Genomic DNA, 22,584 nt, shown 5'->3' with positions numbered 1-22,584 from the left:
TGTTGCCATAGTGGAATTTTAGAGGGAAACCTGCGGATTCTGGTTTACATTTTTACATAGGCCTACACAGTGCTTAACAAATGGATTATACCACCTGCCATAAAAACTAAAAAACACAAATATTTTAGAAAGCTGTCAAACAGGTGTTCCAACCTAAAAGTTGCATTGTTATTTATTAGGCAAATAACAAACTGGAACAACTACACTCACCAAAAATATAAACGCAACACTTTTGTTTTTGCTCCCATTTTTTATGAGATGAACTCAAAGATCTAAAACTTTTTCCACATACACAATATCACCATTTCTCTTAAATATTGTTCCCAAATCTGTCTAAATCTGTGATAGTGAGCACTTCTCCTTTGCTGAGATAATCCATCCCACCTCACAGGTGTGCCATATCAAGATGCTGATTAGACACCATGATTAGTGCACAGGTGTGCCTTAGACTGCCCACAATAAAAGGCCACTCTGAAAGGTGCAGTTTTATCACACAGCACAATGCCTTTGTGAGATCTATGCCTTGTTAGATCTTTGAGTTCATCTCATAAAAAATGGGAGCAAAAACAAAAGTGTTGCATTTATATTTTTGTTTAGTGTAAATAGTCCTTATTCACATTAACCAAAAATTTCACTGTGGGGTCAGTGCATCTAGCATCAAAACAAAGTGGTTAAATTTGGATTCGTCCATCCAGAGTACCTTCTTCTAGTCATGTACAGTCCGGTGTTTGTGCTCCATGGCAAATTCAAGGCATTTCTGGATGTTCTCAAGCCTCAATGATGTCTTCTTAGCAGCTATTCTTCCCTCTAAGCCTTGTTCCTTCAGTGGTCTGCGTAAGGTCATTCTGAAGATAGCCTAGAAGCACCAATCTATGTGTGAAGATTAGCAGTGGTCTTCTTTCTGTCTCTGGTACTTCAAATCTTGAAGTACCTGACATCTGCCTCAGTTAGCTTTCATTTTGGCCTCTTCCTTGGTGCATTTTTAAGTACCAGTCTCTGCAATAGAGTCCGAGGCATACTTGACTAACACTGTGAGAACACTTTGTCTTCCCTCTTTGTCTTAAAGACCATCCAGCATCATGAAGTGCTTTAGTTTGAACTCTGTCTTTATAGTGAGTTACCTGCGCTTTATCACTTTGAACAGGAGGGAGGAATTTCAAACTGAATTCACATTTTATCCAAATTTAAGCCAGCACACTGGAATTCTGTATGAAGTCAGTGATGAATCAAGAATAACATATACCACTCAAACACATTTTTCTGTTCCGGAATGCAAGCAAATCCAAAAATATAAATGTGTTTTACTGTTTTTTTTCTGCTTTTTTGTAAAACAGTAAAATTGAAAATTCATGGATAACACCAATAATTATATTTTGGCATTAAAGAGCTTGCGCATGCTGGCAGATAAACCATTACAGAAACATTAAAAAAAATCATTTGGTGATAAATAATTTTGTTAATTTAGAGCAGCGGTGGCAAACACCTTACACTGGGTGGTGGTCTAATACACTTGTTAGGCACTGTTTATTATATAGTACATCTGTATACACTGTATCATATTGTAAGTTAAAGATCCTCTCTGTGGTGTGTTAAAAAATGATGGACGGTGAAGTGTTAAATAAAGTTTGGGGCCATTTTTTTGCAGCGGCCGCTCATGTCTTCGCGCACACTCTCACAGACACACAGGTGAACAGAGACAGATGGACAAACTGTCTCCTGCTGGAGCTCAAGGGCTGAAGGACACCGTAAAGCGCAGCTGATAAGCGGCTTTAATCGGTTAATTTGGCCCTGGTGGCCTTTAGCAGGCTGCAGGTAAACGCACCGGAAAATGCACTGGAAACGTCCCTTCGCATGATCTTTACTGGTTTTACCGGAGGAGACGTGGATTCCTTCACAACTTTCTCACGATTTCGGAATTTTAAAGCGGCTTTACTTAAACTATGTCCATTTTCTTTTGAGTTTTTATCGACAAAAATGCTCTTTGTGACGAGGACAGGTGGAACTTCATCCGCATTTGTTTAATATTATATGTTTCACTTCGTAAAGACCTGTGCCCATCGTGCTTTACGCGGAGGATTTTTGCGTAAAGTGCGCACCGGAGCGCGCTGGAGCTCCTCATTAAAGTCCGTCAGGGTGTGAGTCGATTCTTTGTGACAACACGATGACCCCACAGTGCGGGCACCAGAGTCCGACCCGGCCTTCATGAGAGCCCGCTGGCCGCGCTGCTGTGGCTCGGACCGGGACGGACCGACGAAGGAGCCGCGGCGGAGATGGCGGCCAACGTGAGCGCAGCGGCGGAGGCGGAGGCGACGAGATACAACGTACCAGCCCTGCTGTTTGGGGTGCTGCTGATCGTGGTGATCATCTGCGGGAACCTGCTCGTGTGTCTGAGCGTGTTCACCGAGAAGGCGCTGAAGACCACCACCAACTACTTCATCGTCAGTCTGGCGGTGGCGGATCTGATGCTGGCGGTGCTCGTGTTGCCACTCTTCGTCTACTCCGAGGTGAGCTCCACCGGCACGGACACATGAGACCACATACCTGCTGCATGTGCGTTCACTCCAGGTGTGGAAGACTTCAGCATTTTTCTTTGTGATCTGTTTTCAGAGCTGAGTAATGGCACCAAGAAAGCCCTCACAATACATTTAATTTAACCAGACAACACTTAAAAACGCCTTCATTTCAACTGAGGTGTAATTACCTGACCTTTGCCATAATTTACTCATGAATTTCCAACACCTCATAAATGAGCTTTCATTTTTATGAATGTGTTTGGTTTTCTTCTGGTTATTAAAGTCTTTATCTCCCTTTAAAATTCTGTACATTTGCATCACTTTTCACTGTTATCTCATTTACTGTTTGCTGCTATTTGACTGATGCTATCCCTGTTCTCTGTTCGCCAAATCTGTAGCAGCCCTAGCTCTGTCCATTAATTAATGGATCAATTATTGGACTAAAATACATTACCAAGCAGATGTTGGCTCATTTGCAAGGTTTAATGGGGTTTATCTCTCAAAAGATACTTAAACTCTGCAGATCCATCAAAATCCTTTGTATATTAGAAGAAACTGAACACAATTATTGGTTGATTACCTCTTTCAAAAACCTATTCTAGTGCCTATTGTATTGTACAGGTAAGCTAAGGGAATGTTTAGTTCCATAGTGTGTGGAACAAAAAAGTGCATTTTCACACTCTATATTTGTTGCTTGAAGTTTGCGATCGTTTGTTCGCTCAGCTTTTATTGCCACACCAGAGGAAATTGTTTCTTGGAAAAAAAGCCAACATAAAAACACAAGCACATTAAAACCGCAATATAGGACAATCCAAAGTATTAAATGTGCTGAGGAAAAAGGCAGCAATAAGAACAAGGATGAAAGAAAGCCGTGAGCTGTGCAGGAACCAGCACAAACTTTGTGTTATTGTAGATTTATAGAAATTTGAACTTGTGTGCCTGAGCCACAGAAACCCAGCTCTCCACAACAAAAGAAAGCCCCTTTATAGATTTAGTAGTTTGTGTTAATAAAAGTGCAATTAACCTGTTGTCATATTAGTTTTGATGCATTTCTATAAAACTATTTATAGAGCCAAATACATCCTAAACAAACATGAATCGATGCCTCCACAATGACACAAAATAGACTCTGTGCCATTGAAATGCATTTCTACGTATATGCCCCAGTTTTAACCTCTTTACAGCTTATTAAGAAGCTGTAAGTGAAGTTGGACATACAGCGGTGAACAACAGTTTACATGCACTTCTAACGACCATATGTGTCAGGGCAGTGTTGAGTTTCCAAGGACTCCTACGACTCTTAATTCTCTACGATGGAGTGATTGAAAGACACACACCTCTGTCACAAAAAACTATCATAAATTTTGGTTCTTTCCCAGATTTATTATAGGTCTTCTGGAAATATGACAGAATTTGTTGGAAAATGTCCTTATGCAACATGGATCATTAGTTTTGGTGATGCAGAAAGTTGTTAAAATCAAATTTTCTTCGACTTCTTGTGAGTGATTACAATGGACTACAGCTGCTGACTTTTGCACTCTCTATATATTTAAATAGGGCTTATTTGATAAACTCATTAGACTCATTTCCAAACACTACAGTGGGGAAGTCTGAGCAGCTCAGCAAAGATCTGAAAAAGCAAATCATTGGCTCGAATAAGTCAGAAAAGTCACTTGGAGCCATTTCAAAGCAGTTATAGAACCCAAAAATCAACTGTGCAAACCACTGCACATCACTGCCACCATCAGTAAGAAAACACAAGCTATCGTCTGCTGCAGAGAGACAGTTGGTCAGAATGATCAAGGGCCAACCAAGAATCACCAAAAAGCAGGTCTATAATAAATTAGAAGCTGCTGGAACACAGCTGTCAGTGTCCACAGTCAAGCGTGTTTTACATCACCACTGGCTAAGAGGCTGTCATGCAAGAAGGAAGTCCTTCCTCTGAAACAGCACCTGAAGGCTCGACTGAAGTTTGCTGCTGATCACATGGACAAAGCATAGACCTACTGGATCAAAGCTCTGTGGTCAGAGGAACGAAAAATTGAGCCATTTGGCCACAATGAGCAGAAATATGTTTGGAGGAGAGAAGGTGAGGATTTTAACTCCAAAAACACCGAACCTACCATCAAGCATGGTGGGGGTGGTCAAGGGACCTTTAACCAGACATTAGCATTGCTAAGTGTATATTTTTGACCCCAGCAGATGTAGTCATATTTCCAGAAGATTTATCATAAATCTATGAAACAACTGAAATGCGTGATTATTACTTGTGGCAAAAACATCTGTTTCACTGATTCCATCACAGAAAATTGAGAGTTATAGGAGTTACTGGAAACTCAAAACAGTCATGACGTACATGGTCTTTACAGGTGTAATTAAACTTTTGTGTGTGATTGTGTCTCCATTTATGTTATGAGGTTGTCACATAATAGGTTCGGATCTTAATCTAAGCTACAATTATGAACAAACACAATCAATTTTAGGTGGTATCAGCTGTCTTGTAGACTGATGAAATTCACATTCAGCTTTTTATGAAGCACAACACAGCAGCACTGTACTGTGTGTTGTGGAGGTCTAAAGCAGCTGTAAAGCATTTGTTGTGTTTCCATTTACATATTCACTTGTTCATATTTTTCAATTGTATTGCACGGATGCATTCTTACAATAATGTTTTCATTCATTTATATTTTTCTGAACTTATAATTCTACAATATTGCCATGTTACTAAGTGTTTCTACTTTTATACATTTATTTAATACTCTGCCGTTCAAAAGTTTGAGGTCACTCAGACAATTTCATGTTTTCCATGAAAACTCACACTTTTATCCATGTGCTAACATAACTGCACAAGGGTTTTCTAATCATCAATTAGCCTTTCAACACCATTAGCTAACACAATGTAGCATTAGAACACAGGAGTGATGGTTGCTGGAAATGTTCCTCTGTACCCCTATGGAGATATTCCTTTAAAAATCAGCCATTTCCAGCTAGAATAGTCATTTACCACATTAACAATGTCTAGACTGTATTTCTGATGAATTTAATGTTATCTTCATTGAAAAAAACTGTGTTTCTTTCCAAAAAGAAAGTGCATTTCTAAGCGAACACAAACTTTTTAATTAAAAATGTCAACCCTAGAGTGTTATTGGAGGATATAACACTTTTTTACTTTTATGACATTAATCAAAATTTTTAATTTTTATGTTGAAATGTATATTTCATCACTTAGCACAACTACTCAACCGTAAAATGTGTGAGTTTCGTCAGCTAATCATGGTTAGTTTTGACAACAATATGGAAGAGGACTGAGAAGTGTGAGTCTATCTTTTTCCAAACTCGTGGAGAGTGATCTTTGAAGATAGGCTGGGTGAAAACCACATGCTCCTCGACCTCAGAGAGGCAGATATTTAATGTGTGTGGAAGTTACCAAATATGATCACTTGCCCCATAAAGGGTTCATCCAGCAAAGATTTGTATGTAATTATTATTATGTATATATATATTTTTATATCTATATTTTTATTTTACTTATACCTAGCAAATAAGTGTATTGATAAATTCAACATGCAAATGGACTTTTATTTGTTTATCATTGTACCCTTTAGTTGTTTTTTCATTTACTTTTATATATGTTGTCGTTTTTATTAATTCAACTTACTTCTATCTAATGAAGTAATTTATATAACATACAGTATGTGTATTCCCTTTTATTCATCATTTACTTTTTACATATTGAGTTAACTCACGTTTGCATTTTGCTTGTTCATTGATATTTTGTTGTATCTTCCTCTCAGTCTTTCTGTCCGTCTCTCCGTCTTATAAGCCCCTCAGACTTTTTAAGCTCCTTTGAGCGTCTTGCAGGGTCCAGCATGTTTACTCAGTGTGGGCTGTGAAGAAGTGCAGTGTCTCTTTAACTGTTAACTCTGAACTCCTGCTGACCTTCAGGAGAAGCCCCGCCCCTCATATAAACCCCTCTGACATCACTGATCATACTCAGAGGACCTTAAGTGACACCAGCAGGATGACAGTCTGAAAACTGACTTAAACATCTCATATATAGAAGGATTTAAAGGTCACTCTTTAACATCTTTTACATTATTTCTCTAACTTGATGAATCCACAGTGGTTTTTCCCAGCGATCACAGCTCACTGTTGGAGGCTGCACTCATTGTCCCGGTACATGTATTCCGTCTTTGTCTGTTAGAGCTCAGACAACAACACCCAAACACAGTGTGTACATTCCTCTGTCGCTTTCATACCGGCGCCAGGGGTCAGTGAAGGGGCCCCACAATCACAACAGATTTTACGAAACCAAAACAATGAAAACATTAACAATGAGTCCGTTTTCTGTTCACACTTCTGTGAGTTTGACAGTTACGGTTCATAGTTTTGCCCTCCCATCTTCTTTGTGTCTTTTTATTTATGCATTTGTCGTATTGTCCTGTTGTTTCCGCAGTTAATCTGTGAGCGTTTTGTTCTTAGTGTCTTCACAAATGTTTGACAACAGAAGCTAAATTATTCAGGAACTAATTAAAGTACATTGGACAAGGGTATTTCTGCAGATTTATGCTCAGCACACGTTAATCTGCAAACAGCTGTAAAAAAAAAAAAAAAGTACAAGTACTGAGGGCTGTAATTTGTAAATACTCAAGTTTAGGTACTTCAAAAGTATAATTGCACAGAATCAGTGAACATACAGTCTGCTGATGAACAATCATATGTGTCTGTCTGGACTGTATATGTAATGTCGTGTATTCACTGTATACAAAATAACTAGAGCTATTGATGTACAGTACTTCAGTATGTATAGTTCACTATTAATGCCAGCAGTGGCAAGGAAATAAATAGATTTATTCAAGTACTGTACTTAAAGGGGAACATCGTTTTTTTCAACCTGGGGTCTGTTTCCATATGTAATTTCATACATGTGAGTGATGGAGAAATGAATTTTCGACATAGCTCCAGTATTTAGCCAGGCAGGCAGCTTAGCAGCTCAGCTAGCAGCTCGGCTAGTGAAAAGTATGGGGCAGCTGGCCCCCCCACGTCAAAGTCTGCCCTAACGTGCTTTTGCCCCACACTGACCGGCTCAGATAGTCTCCATGAGTGTCCCACAACATACTAGAGATGAGAAGTGAACGAAAACCTCCACATTACCTGGCGATCGCTCTTTGTTGTGGTCTGTATCCAAATCTCAGGACGCTAGAAAGCAAATCTCGTTCCGAAATCGTGCGATAGCTCCCGCCAAAACCGGTGTTTTGGTGCGAGCTCTCGCACGATTTCGCGAGCTCTCGCACGATTTCGGAACGAGATTTGCGTTCTAGCGTCCTGAGATTTGGATACAGACCACAACAAAGAGCGATCGCCAGGTAATGTGGAGGCTTTCGTTCACTTCTCATCTCTAGTATGTTGTGGGACACTCATGGAGACTATCTGAGCCGGTCAGTGTGGGGCAAAAGCACGTTAGGGCGGACTTTGACGTGGGGGGGCCAGCTGCCCCATACTTTTCGCTAGCCGAGCTGCTAGCTGAGCTGCTAAGCTGCCTGCCTGGCTAAATACTGGAGCTATGTCGAAAATTCATTTCTCCATCACTCACATGTATGAAATTACATATGGAAACAGACCCCAGGTTGAAAAAAACCGAAGTTCCCCTTTAAGTACAGTTTTAATGTATTTTGAGGTGAGTATTTCTATTTTATGCTACTTTATACCACTGCATAAAGTACAACTTTTTACTCCACTGCATTTACCTGACAGCTTTAGTTACTTTGCAGGTGCATTATTTACATTACATCATGATAATCTTTTTTTTAGACAATATAATGTTCAATATTAGAACTGTATTTTCAGAAAAGTGGGCTGTATAGTGGGTTAGTGGTTAGCACTTTCGCCTTACAGCTAAAAAAAATCCCATCCTGGCCTTCCTGGGATCTTTCTGCTTGGAGTTTGTGGTTGTAAATGTGTGGGTTTTCTCCAGCTTCCTCCCCCAGTCCAAAAACATGCTGAAGTCAATGGGGAACTCTAAATTGTCCGTAGGTGTGAATGTGAGTGTGATTGTTTGTCTTTATATGCAGCCCTGTGACAGACTGGCGACCTGTCCAGGGTGTCCCCCTAATTTACCTTCACCCTAAGTCAGCTGGGATAGACTCCAGCCCCCCCATGACCCTAATAAGTATTAAGCGGTGTATAAATAATCGATGGATGAATTGAGGAAAGTCATTTCTGTATTAGTTGAGTTTTACTACCATTTACAGTGCCTCAGACTTGTTAGCAGTTCTATCAAACACACAGAAATGGGACAAGCATCCAATGTGTTACACAAAAAAAGCACAACCAAGAGAAAAGTGTAAAAACGAAAAGTGTGTTTGTATCAGAACTTTGCTTCCTTCTCTTTCCTCTGCCATGAATCGTCTCACAATAGTACATCAGGTATGACTGTAGCATCTGATCGTTTACCACGAATGGAACCTGAACACGTGTTACTAGTTTCATTGGAATGTGCTTTTCAGTCTGAGAAACTTAATGCAATTTTGAATTAGGGGTCCTCTGTCTCGCTGGTAATGGATGTGGCTCTTTGGGAAACGCAGAGTCGAGGAGCTCCATTTGAGGGTGGTCTTTTTTTTACCTAAGAGTCTAAGGGAGGTTGGTTGAAAATGCTCCCTGCTTCCTTGTATGATATGTAACAGAGAACCATATGTTGCGAGTCTATACGTCACCTGACTTCTTTGTTCTAGGAGAGATTCTATTGGCTTGAATTCTCCATCAGGCAGACCGTGGTGCCTGTCCAGATGCTGTCTTTTTTATATAATAAATTATATCATAAAAGCAACAGTGTCAGTGGACGTTTTCTTTAACATCTGCAGATCCTTGATTGTCTAAGAGAATCTTAGAGACCTTCAGGATGACTGGTCTTTACTTCAACTCAATAGAATTTTCATGCAGGACTTTCACTTGTGTATTTTTACATTGTTGTACTCGTGCTTTTTGGTAATGTTGAGTAAGGTCTATATGATTATGAGTGAACATAATGAGTGTTTCTGTGTTTCAGTTCCAGGACGGTGTGTGGACCTTCAGCACCACCATCTGTGATGCTCTGATGACCATGGACGTGATGCTGTGCACCGCCTCCATCTTTAACCTCTGCGCCATCAGCATCGACAGGTCAGTGCTCTTCTGGTCAGGTACACACAACAGATGAGGCCATGCTGCAAGAAAACTCCTCTACCCTCAGATGTACGTCACTTTGGATAGAAGTTTCTGCTAAATGACAGTAGAATTGTAGAAGAAAACAACAAGTACAAGTGCTGAAACACAAACCTTATAAAAGTCTTGAAGTCACCAGGATCATCCTCTGGTCCGTTAGAATAGGAGCTGGATTTAATATCAGGCTGGACAGTGTACTTTCATATTTACCTCCGCCAAGGAGGTTAAGTGACACCCGGCGTTTGTGTGTCTGTCTGTTAGCAAGATAACTCAAAAACGCCTGGGCAGATTCAGATGAAATTTTCAGGGGATGTAGAGTATGGTAAGAGGAACAGCTGATTTAATTTTGGTGGCAATCCGGAAAGGATCCTGGATTCTGGATCACTTTGAATTTTTTAGTATGTTTTAGTATGTGGTCAAAAATATGACAAAAACATCATAGGTTAGTATGTCGTCCAACAAATTGGAGCAAGGTGTCCAGATAGCTCAACTGGTTAAGAAGGTGATTCGTAAACAGAACTGTGTCAGAGACACAGGTTCAATTCCAGCTCATGATCCTTTACTGCATGGGTTTCCTGTTTTCCTCTCTACCCTTGGTGGAGGTCTGCACTCTGAATGTTTTTCTAGTTATAAATGTAGTATCCCCTGTCTGTGGGATTGCACTGTACTTGAAGCGTTCATTTGCAAAAACAGATAACTCCGTTTTGATAATTTTTCAGAAAACCTTTTTATTGTTTACTTGAAATAATTTCAATCAAACTGAAGTTGGATTTGACTCAGTAGAAAATACATGACAAACTAGAGAAAAAATAAATTATTAGTGTTATTATTATTATTATTATTATTAGTTATTATTATTATTATTATTATGTCAGGTAAACAATAAAAAAATGAGTTTTCTGAAAACAGTTACCTATTTTTGCAAATTAACTCTTCACTTGCAGAAACTGTATGAAGAGAAAGAATTGTTAAGATTTAAAATATCTAATGGTTTGTGTGTGACATGGAGTTACATCGAGGACAACAAAAACTTAAATATTTCATCAAAGTCACTTTATTCGACACATAAAGAACGCCTTTCACTAGACATAAAAACACAAAAGTGTTTAAAAGTTTGGGGTCATATAGAAATGCCCTTTTTGGAAAGAAACACAGTTTTTTTCAATGAAGATGACATTAAATTCATCAGAAATACAGTCTAGACATTGTTAACGTGGTAAATGACAATTCTTGCGGGAAAAAGCTGATTTTTAATGGAATATCTTCATTGGGGTACAGAGGAACATTTCCAGCAACCATCACTCCTGTGTTCTAATGCTACATTGTGTTAGCTAATGGTGTTGAAAGGCTAATTGATGATTAGAAAACCCTTGTGCAGATATGTTAGCACATTGATTTAAGTGTGAGCTTTCATGGAAAACAGTGTAGTGTGTCATTTTCACTAGCTATTATAAAACCATATGGGCCTAACTAACTAAAGGGCTTCTGTACTCCTACATCGATATTCCATTAAAAATCAGGTGTTTCCAGCTAGAATAGTCATTTATCACATTAGCAATGTCTAGACTGTATTTCAGATTCAGTTAATGTTGTCTTCATTTCTAAGTGACCCCAAACTTTTGAACGGTGTGTACATATTCTGCTAAGCCCAACTGAGAAGCCCCGACTGACTCAGCAGGAAGCAACAGTCACTTAGACAAAAGTATAATGACTGTCGGATAAACTGTGGTTTGTCCTTACACAAAGAAGTAGACAACCAGACTGACTGAGAGGAAAATAAAATAAATGCAGCATGGTTCGTGAACAGTATACAGAGGAGCAAGTTGCTGGAAAATACATTCAACATGGTGAAACATCTTTTTAGAGTTGATACATTAGAGTGAAAAACACAGAGTTTGTAGAGGTTGTAAAATGTAGATGGATCTCGTCAAAAATCCAGTCACTAGCATATGAATCACAATTTTGTTTCCTGTGTTGGTAATGTGATGGTGATGTCATTTTTTAGCCATGGTGGTATTATTTCCATAGAAGTGCATGATTATATATTTTGATGTGAAGAATGACCACACAATAAGTAAAAATACGACGGGAACAAATAATGCCCATAAACTGCCTGGGGTTTAGAAGGTAAAGGTACTTCAGCATTAGCTTCAGTTTAACACTGTGGTAGTTCCCCCTCAACTCACAGTGACAAGGCCTAAATGGTTAGCAGTTATTCTTAAACATGTTTTTCTTAGCTGGGTATGCTTACATGCTAACATTTGCTGATTTGCACATAATGAAACATGTCATAATGCTGTTTAAGAAAATAAACAATTTAATGGACAAAATGGCATTTTCCCCAAAAGAAACAGGAAACGTTAAAGTCTCACCTATAATAATACCTGGGAAGACATGAGCGTCTGAACTAAGAATTCTTCCAACGATTGTTGAGATATTTAGCCTCAAACCTCATGGTGAGTTTGAGGAAAAGTCAAGGGATCATCAAGTCAATAGGATGGATCCTCTGGGATCCATTAATGTCTGTGCCAAGTATTAATGTGAATCCATCCTGTGCATGTTGAGATATATTACAGAACAAATAAGGTTTGAAATGCTGGTGGAGCCACAGGCAAAGTCAGACACTCCATGAAGTCATTAGGTCACCCATCCTCTGGGGTATATGGACATCTGGATCAAATTTCAAAATAATTTACCCAATAGCCTCTGAGATATTTCAGTAAAGGCAGAAAATATCAGCTTAATGGTGTTGCTACAGAAGAGACCAAGGATCACCAGAGTCAGCAGGACTCATCCTTTAGTGAGCGTCAACAAATTAATGGATTTTTGTACAATCCACCTAGTAGTTTTATCCTAGACCACAGTGGTGGAACAGCAGAGATATTATCAATTCAAGAGTCAGGCTACCAGCACAGAAAAAATAAAGTATAGTGACATTTAAGGAAGCCAGTCATGCTCTGAGCCATTGTTGGTCCATTTCTTCACTCCCAGACTTGAATTCTTTTCCACTAAAGCAGTTTTTGATGATGATAAATTTTCTCCAGCTGGAGGGAAGAACATGCAGATGGTTCTACAGCCAAACAGACCCTCAGTCTCCTGCAGGAATAAAGAGAACACCGTGCAGTTGATTTAAAGGAAGACATCAAAATTTGGCCATAACTCAGAGACATCGTGTCATAAGCAGAGTTTTAATTGGCCTAATGTCAGGGTCATTGAGGAACATCAAGCTGATTAATCAAAGCAGAGGGATCTGTCAGGAGCACAAAGGACACCATCAGGTCTCCATCTGAAGGTCACTGGGGTCAGACAGCCACGCCTCGTTTCACTCTGATGTGGAAATATGAAGATGACCTTTAGTCTTTTTCTTGTAAAAGCTCCAAAAAAAAGAAAAATCAGAACAGACAGGACAATTTAAAGCCCCAAATGAAGGATGTGTCAGCAGTGATGAAATGCCGTGCTTGTTAGTTTGGCTCAATGAGATTATCTGAACTCTCGGCTGATGTTGAAGGATGAAACTCTGAGCTCAAAACCAGGACTGCTCCTCAAATGTGATGTCCCGACTCCAGAAAATATGATTACATCAGAGAGTGATGGGCAGCAGTGAAACTAATGTGGACTGATGGTGATGATCTGAAGCTTTTTGAAGCAGCCGGTAGCATTTAGACGCTTAACTGGGTGACAGAGCCTGAATAATTCAAGAGACTGAGCAGGAAACAGAAGCTGGAGGTCTGCAGAGAGTCCTCCTGCTGCTGATGTCCACAGACTGAAGAAGGAAATCTTGTGGTCTCTCTGCAGCCAAGATGGTTTTAACAGAAAAACTGACTCATAACCTGCTATCAGTCATGCATGGAAGAATGACTTTAGAGGTCCAGGGGCAATAAGCCAGACCTCTGAATGAACTGACTGTTAATATTATTTCTTAATAGATCAGAGATAAGTACACCGAGGAGGTTTATACCACTCGCATCAGTCCATTATGTATGAATCTGATAGCTTAGCTTAGCATAGCATTAGTCTGTATAGAAGCCAGAAAAATGTAGAAATGGCAATTTGAGAACTAGAATCAGAGAACTATAAATGAGAGCATTTCTGAAGTGGGCCCAATAATTTCCAGGGGCTTCCATTGGCTGACTGGAAACAGCTCAAAGGCAAGATTTAGTTCAGGCCTCCTTAAAATTTAAGTTTTTTACCCTTGGGTGTTTGTCTGTATTTAATAGCCAGCATTCAGCCTGTTAGGGTTGTAATTGCAATTAGTGAGCTTGAAAGATGCTGATTGGTGGATTTTTTTTTTTGTATACTTGAGCTTTTTCCTGTTTGATACAAAATCAAAACTCACACATGTGGGAGACGAGAGGCTTCTATGTGCTGAGCTAGCACCTACTGTAGCCTGCCTGCGAGGCGTTTAGGGAACGGCAGCAGATTATAGCGTCTATTGGTAAATAGACGTTCAGAAAGTGAGGTTTTAGAGACACTTTTATTTAGAATTTGCCTCTACAAGACGCTCTGAACGTAGATAGAATGCTATTCAAAGTCTTATTTTAATACAGATGTATAAATTAGCAGGAGTGTAGCACAACATGGAAATGAAAGCAGCACTAAAACTACTTAAATAAGACAGTTACAACTATTTTGTCTCTAAAATCAATAACAGTCATAAACCATCATCTTAGTATTGATCGGAATCATTGTGTTTATCATTTGGATCATAATTGTGCAGAATCAGGTCAGTTGTGTGAAAATATTTCAGCTACAGAAAGGATGATGCTGACCAAAAACAGGTGCTCTGTCTGCAGTGTCAATTATTGTAACTGCATGAAGCAACAAAGCTAATTTGTTTGCAGACTTAAACTAGCTCCACAAAGCTCTATAAAATGAGTCAGATCTGAATGCTATCCAAAGCAAAAAAAAAAAAAAAGTTTCTCATATTAAAAAAGTTCCAGTTTTAAGTCAAAGCATGTCTCACAGAAAAACAGAAAATTGGCTCCCCCCCCCCCCCCCCCCCCTTTTTTTTGTTGTATATTTTTTCATAACCATCTTGGAAGGATTCATTCTGCGCAAATAGTGTTATTCAAATCATCTGGTGAAGATTCTTTTTTAAAGAAAAGTATCACAATTTGTACTACAGAAAAGCTAAAGATCATTATGTAATTTTTAATCTAAATCATGCAGCCCTACTTTAGATAGAGTCAGACTAGCTGTTTCTTCTATGCTAATCATAACTAGACAACTGCTGGCCATACCCTCATCTACAAATATTGTTATTATGTATGATTTTTTTAAAACACTGACCTGGCAGAGATGTCAAACATTACAAATACACATGCATAGCTGTAGGAGGGATTATAGAATGTGACTTAAACATGAAGATATTATTCAGTGGTGTAAATCTAAATGAAAAGCAGATGGCAAGAATGTCATGGATCCAAACTGATGCTGTTTGGTATCTGAGTGAGATGAGTTAAGGAAGGTTTTGAAAGTGCATTTGTTTCAGGCTGACACAACAGTGTGTTGAAAAAATATTTTTCACGGAAGCTGAGATATTTGCAGTTGGGTTAAAAGTGTTATAAGGAGTTGACACTGAGGCGTGAAGGTAAATGAGTAAAATGGACCTTGCCAGGTAGAGAAGCAGTTTTAAAGAAAGTGAACAGACTAAACTGCATTGATTTTAGTTGGAGAGAAAGCATTTGTTTATTTACTGTACAGGCATGAGAGTGATATCAGTGTTTCCCAGTGTTGGAGTAAGGAAACTTAGTCCCTCCCTTAAAAATCCCCTGTATTCATTTCAAATACAAATTATTACTGAAGAAAAAATAGAAGATAATGATATGCAAAATGTAAATATGGTATTAAACTCATCTTCGAAATTTTACTACAAAAACTGTCATATACATCTCAATACAGTACATTTGAATTTAATATGTATCACAAAAAGTGTTTCAAAACATTGCTTGAAATTTAATGAGCAAAGCATTTCGATTCATGACTTTTTTATATTCGGAAAATTTTATAATATCAAAGCTGAGTTCAGTAAGGCCAAACGCTACTTAAACTACCGGTTGCACTAGACTTGATGGATTCTTGAGAGCATCAGACTGTACACACAGATGGCAGTAGTCAGATGAATTAGAAGGAACTTGAAAGCAAATACTTCTTCTACAATAGAACCAATACACACAGACAGGAAAATGTGGAGTGAAACTAAAGCTTTTTTTTTTTTTACAGCAGCTGTCAGTCACAAGTGTAACTAATCACATTATTAATTGCTGCTTTGCAGTAATTCCCGGGTCGGGGCTTCATTAATGTTATCAGCTTCACGTTTGATTTTCCTGCAGACAGGTCAAAAAGTCTGCTGTGAAAGGTGTGACAAATATGCAGGCAATTATTATTACTACGATCAAAAGACTGACAGGGAGGAAGAGGCCTGCTCTCATGTTCACTGTCAGCATAGCAGCAGACACTTGTGTATCAGAACTCTGGCAATTTCATTTGTATTTCTGTAAAAAAAATAATGCAGTGTTCTTGCTGATATTACTTCAACATGTATGATTTCTCTCACCTGTTGCAGGTTCATCGCTGTGTCGATCCCTCTCAACTATAACAGGAAACACGTGGACCTGCGACAGGCCGTGCTGCTGTCGGCCACCTGGATCCTGGCCTTGGCTGTGGCCTCGCCCATCATATTTGGAATCAACAATGTACCGGGCCGCGACCCCACTGAGTGTAAACTAGAAAACAATGATTACGTCCTCTATTCGTCTGTGTGCTCCTTCTTCATCCCCTGCCCCATCATGCTGCTACTGTACTGTGGTATGTTTCGCGGCCTGCGGCGCTGGGAGGAAGCACGTAAAGCTAAGCTGAAGAACAGCATCCAGGCCTGCCGCAAACTGCAGGAGGCTGCAGCCTCCCTTCCTCCCTTGGCCTCACTGCCACCACCACTACCACCTATCATAGAGCGGGAAGTGACAGACACTCCGGATGAACCGTCCACCTTCCAGTCCCCGGAGCAGCCCTTCCCTTCATCTGAGTGTAAGGACAGCCCCGTGCCGACGGTGAGCTTTGCAGACATCAAGTTCAACCCTGACCCTCGCAGGAGGAAGAGGGCCAAGATCAACAGCCGGGAGAGAAAGGCTATGAAAGTTCTTCCTGTTGTTGTGGGTAAGTTTATGTCTTGTTCAGCAGCAATAAAGAAACATTTTGGGCTGCAAAGAGACTTATGGCGTAAGCTAACCCATCTACGGAGGTGGAAGTGTACAATTATGTTTGTTATGGTGATCTATGGTCAGAAAAACAGAGAAAAAGGCTACATTAGTTCCTATCGTTCACAAGGAGAAAGCCTTTTAATGGTCAGAGTGCTTTGTGAACTCTTCTTTGGATAGGTTTGACTCATGCTTCCAAAGAGGCAGGTCTACAAAAACAACATACTTGTTGTAGTTTGAAGTAGAGCCTTGATTTTTTAAAACCCCACTCTCAAAGATGTCAGTTCAGACAGCACTGTAGTTCTAAAAACAACATTATTGTGACTCTGATAAATGGCACAATCTCGTGTGTCCCACAATAAGCTACAAGTACTGGATCCTGGAGCAGCTGTAGAGTCAGAGATCCTGGCACGGCTCAACTACCTTCAGGTTACATGGAGAAAGGAAACAGTCTTTCAAGTTCAAACCTTCAACATCATCGCCTGTGGTAACTTTATTGTGAGACCACTAGCTGCCAAACTACACTACTGTGGCCCACAAAACCAGACGATTTTTATTTAAATAAATCTATCCAAACTGTACATTCACCCGTTAAACTTCAGTGTACCGCCGGCGGTACACTTACTAATTTGCATAGGAATTTAAAGAATGTCCGAAGGCTGCAAACGCGATTATACAAACACTATACGCCGATGGAAAGCTTAGATTCTCATGAATCCACCGGTATAAACCACTGTCAGATGTGATTACCACAGCGGGTAATATAAACACATTTGTCCAACAAACAACGAATATCCATCCATCCGTTCTCTATACACAGCTTTAACGTACACAGCGCGACTCCCATTTCCGGGTTCATTATTACACACAGATGAAAATATTCCACAAAAAACGGCCATAATCCAACCTTGGACATCCAGACGAAACAAGCCAGTAAGATATTTTGTCCAAAACATGTCTTGAAGTCAGTATATAATCCACGAATAGGTCGTTTTCAAGGAAATGCACCTCGCGATGCGCGTCCAATATTCCCTGTATTTCTCGTCATATTTTTTATTTACAAATAGAATATTAGCGATTTTTTTGTACTGAAAATGGCTGGAATTAACTGCAGCTTAAAGGGTTAAACTATGGCCCATCTGGTGGAAATACTAAAACTGGTCAGGTCAACCAGTTGAGGGTTAAATTCTGGCTTAAAATATGACTTTATCTGTACATTGTCTTCCAGCCTCAGCAGATTCTGCACAAATTTGTCCAGGAATCTTGAAATAAAGCATTTAAAACTGATATCAACTCTTCATCGTTTCCCTGGAAAACAGTAGAGAAAGCACCACATAAAAACTATAAAAAACTTTGTATCAGTAAAACTAATTTCATTACTGAATGTGAAATTGTACTATTACTGAGAATTAATCACCTATCAGCTGTAATAGATTTGATATAACCAGTTACCTGACTCAGACAACTGAAGACCAGCTTATGGCTTAAATCAGAAGCCTCTGAACTCTGATGAAAGCCACAAGTTAAAATCCGTCTGTGTCACAATAAAATTGTTCTGTATGTTTAAACGTTGCTTCGGATTTAACTGTAATTTAGCCTTAGCAGTGGGTGAGTTCATGTCAGACGTCCCTAATCTGCCTGAACACTAGAAAACAGCACCGTCAGTCAGCAGCATGGAAACCCTCACGCACAAATGAACAGTGATATAACAGGTGACTGAACGCCTCGCCGCCACCTCTGATGCCTCTTCCAAGACATCCATTAGAATGGGTCAGCCTATTAATAGCAGCGCAGGTGCTTCCCTTTAGCATACAGCAACTAATCCGTACAGCTCCTTAATCTGAAATCCAATTATTACACAACACGCACGTTTAAGTGTGCGAGTAATTCTCATGACTCTATTTCATGAGCTCAGCTGATAGTTCAGGGGGCAGTCTGAGGAGATTAAGGAACAATATGAGGAAATGAACTCATTAAGAATGAAGTGGTCTGCGCAAATTCATTCGTGTTGTGGGTTCCAGAGGCTGCGTTCTAATAGTTCTGCTTAGAAATGGAACTGAAAGATGCTGACAGATCGGCTCACCTGCTGTCAGCCATCCAGCCGCCCCTGAGCTACCTGCTGCTAGCTGTGCAAAATTGACAGCAGGTGATGAGTGGAGGGTCAGCCCTCTGTTGGTCAGTAGATGGGTGGGGAGGCTCATGTGAGAGCTTGTAGTTTGGTAGGCTGAGAGACATGCAGTGTCTTGATAGGTTGGTAAAAAGTAAATGGTACATAGATATATTTTTTTGGAAGATGAGGGATACATTTTAAATAGGCTGGTTGGTAAAGTCAAAAGCAAACTGAAATTGGTTAAAAAGTAGGTGAACTTCAACCTCATTAGCTCATTGCACTCACTGGACGGGTAGGTTTGTAGATACAGCCCAGTATCTACCAACAGTTACACAATTTTTGTTCTCTGGTCATTCTTCTTAATCACATTCAATTCAAAATATAATTGCTAAAATGCCAAGTCCCACCTTTAATTTAAGCAAATTTACATCAGTATAGTCAGTAACACCTGGACGTTTGAGCAAAACACAGAATCTATAATCAAGAAGTCACTCCAAAGTTAGTACTTCCTCAGAGAAATGAATAATTCAGTGTCCTCAATACATATCCTTTATAGTTTCTTAATCGAGAGCATTCTGCGTTTCCCCTTCATTTGTTGCTTCCCATCCCAGGAACAGAAACCATCTAAAGCCATAGTGAACACCTATTCCACAATCACTGGACTGTCCCAGAGTCTGCTCTCTTTCAGTAAGCACCAGGTCATGACAAAAGCTCGTTACATCCTGGAGCACAGTACCTCTGACCTCCACCCTGAGGTTCAGATGCTCCCTTCCAGGCATCCCGTATGTCTTTCTACATCCTCTACCCACCCACATAAACCACTGTTCATCCTGAGGCATTCCTCCTGCTGAAAAAGAAGTGAGGGATGATTCTGTACTCCTGGGCTTGGCGCATGAATGATTAAAAACCACTGTGTTGTGGACTTCCTCTGCGGGTTTTTATTTGAAATGTTTGTAACCTTTGTTTTTTTTTTTGTTTTTTTAATTTTTGTGACAATTACTCAACGTAATCCCAAACAGCTTTTCTGCTCATAATTTGCTGTGCTAATGTCTATTTTCCTGTCATTTTTAACTTTGCAAAATCTAAAAGGGATTTTTTTCATCACCATTTAACATATTTCATTCATCCACAAGACTTGCACTCCTCAGTCTACTTTTTGATTTTATGAATGAGCCCAGTTGTTAATTTTAGCAAACCAACTACCCTTTGATGTTTCTCTGGTAGACTTTTTGAGCCTCGTCTTCTTCACTCTCATGCTCACCTCTTTATTTCTCATATCAACAAACAGCAACTCTCAGCAACGTGTCTGAGCTTGTCTTCAAATAAAATGAAACGCAGCTGCTCAAAAACATCTACTTTGTAATTTAGGCATGTTGTGTAACAGAGGATGTATTTTCCACACAGTTCATTCTATTTGAATTAAAGCTGAGACTTTGTATTTTTGGAGTATTATTTTATTTCAAATTGAATGTGCTGAAGCGGGCTGCACAGTGGTTTGGTGGTTAGCACTTTCGCCTTGCAGCTAAAGGATCATTGCATGTTCTCCCTGTGCATGCGTGGTGTTTCTCCAGGTAATCTGGCTTCCTCCCACAGCCCAAAAACATGCTGAGGTTAATTGGGTACTCTAAATTGTCTGCAGGTGTGAATGTGTGTGATTGTTTGTCTCTATATGTAGCCCTGTGATAGAAGGGTGGCCTGTCCAGGGTGTCCCTTAATTTGCCTTCAAGCCAGCTGGGATAGACTCAAGCCCCTCCTGCAACTCTATACCGGTGTAGGGGATAATGGATGGATTTGCTGAAGATCTTACACAGATCTTAATACAATAAAATGTGTATCTTTTAGATGGAGGCTGGGCAGGTTTGCGGAATGGTTGGTAGCGTAAATAGATGACAAGCTGGTAGGTTATAAATACTGTATTTAAGTTGGTAGTTTGACGAGTAAGGCAGGCGTTTGTGCTTTCTACCATCCATGCATTTTTTTTCTGTTCTACTGTCAGCTGCTTGGCGAAATACAGGTTACTTATCTAAGCATTATGAATAAATTATTAACCTGATCACATCATGAGGATTTTCCCTCAAAGGGCTAACAGAGGATGTCTGAATACTGAGTGATAGAGTGTATGGAATGGAGTCTTCCAAAAGAACTCCTGAAGGACGCGTCGCCGCCGCTTCGTGTCGTCGGTCCCGACTCGCCCGGGAAGCCCGAACCTGCCGCAGGGGATTCGGCCGTTGCCCGGGATCGTTGCAGCGACCTCTGTCTGTACAATTGAGAGATGGCCGGCGGCCGCCTGGCGGCCATATCTCAATTGTCCTTCGACCTTCAAAAAATTCCTGGATCCAGACGGTGATTCGGATCACCTCCAAAATCTAATCGATTCTTACTCGTGCTCTTCCGGACATCCTGTACAAATTTGGTGAAAATCCGTCCATGACTTTTTGAGTTATGCTGTTAACAGACAAACACACACACAGACGGACAGACAAACAAACTCCGGTGATTACATAACCTCCTGGCTGAGGTAATTATTTAGTAAACAAAAACGTGTTAATCTGCAGTATTAATCTACAATGTATGAAAGAAATAAGAACCACTTAATGAGAAGGTGTGTCTATACTTTTGACTGGTAGTGTACATTCTGATCAAAATGGCAACTCTTTGTGCTTCTCCTTTGGTCCAGAAACACAGATTCTCATTATTTGGCATTAACAATAAATGTTAGTTCGAGGTAGATGCTTTTCTTGTTTTAATGGAGCTATGCTAGCACCTTCCTGCTGCTGCTGGTTCCACTTTCTGCTATACATGACCTATCTGTGTATCACTTGCCCAAAGATAATACCATCTCCATCTGGGTTTACCAAATTTCTGGTAGTATTAAAGGGACTTTCTGCTGTTTCTAGTCTGATTCTTCTTCTCCTCCTCAAGGTGCCTTTCTGTTCTGCTGGACTCCGTTCTTCGTCCTCCACACGATGCGAGCTCGGTGTCAGGACTGCCACGTCCCACCGGCCCTGATGAGCGTGGTGACGTGGCTCGGCTATGTCAACAGTGCTCTCAACCCCGTCATCTACACCGTCTTCAACACCGAGTTCAGGAACTTCTTCAAAAAGGTGCTGCACCGCTGCTGCTCCTAGAATGCCTGGAGAGGACTCCGCTGCAGCATGGACGATTTTTAAACACACAACAGCTGCAACAGGGGCTGCTTGCTGTTGATTTAGTGTCTTAGGTCTGTGTTTGTTGCCATCATTTCCTTCCTCTGTGAGGTTTTTATTTTTCTACATGCAACAACAGCAAAGTTTGTTTGAGCTTCATGTTTCCAATGAAGAGGCTTCCGTCTGAGGAACGAACAGTTCAGAGGATTCGCAAACACTTCTACACCACACAACAGACAAGAACTCATTTTATATGTCGAAATCCATCTTTTGAAAATAAAAGTTTTCATTTAAAGTGCAGATTGTTCTGGTCTGTGTTTTGTTTTTTTTGTTTGTTTTTTTACACTCAACAAAAATATAAATGCAACACTTTTGTTTTTGCTCCCATTTTTTATGAGATGAACTCAAAGATCTAAAAC

At 40.0% G+C, this 22,584-nt stretch overlaps 1 protein-coding gene across 1 annotated transcript; it reads left to right on the top strand.

Annotated features, from left to right (window-relative positions):
* Positions 1 to 1,583: 1,583 nt before the first annotated feature.
* drd4a (dopamine receptor D4a) lies at positions 1,584 to 22,421 on the top strand. Its single transcript, XM_022198598.2, has 4 exons — positions 1,584 to 2,504; positions 9,559 to 9,671; positions 16,279 to 16,868; positions 21,942 to 22,421. The coding sequence occupies exons 1-4, from the start codon at positions 2,271 to 2,273 to the stop codon at positions 22,145 to 22,147; spliced, it is 1,143 nt and encodes a 380-aa protein (XP_022054290.2). The 5' UTR covers positions 1,584 to 2,270; the 3' UTR covers positions 22,148 to 22,421.
* Positions 22,422 to 22,584: the final 163 nt, after the last annotated feature.

Source organism: Acanthochromis polyacanthus, chromosome 8 (assembly GCF_021347895.1).
Source record: "Acanthochromis polyacanthus isolate Apoly-LR-REF ecotype Palm Island chromosome 8, KAUST_Apoly_ChrSc, whole genome shotgun sequence".
In the NCBI taxonomy this organism is placed as follows: domain Eukaryota; kingdom Metazoa; phylum Chordata; class Actinopteri; family Pomacentridae; genus Acanthochromis; species Acanthochromis polyacanthus.
The sequence above is the reverse complement of the archived record's forward strand: the minus strand, read 5'-3'. Positions and strand labels throughout refer to the sequence as shown.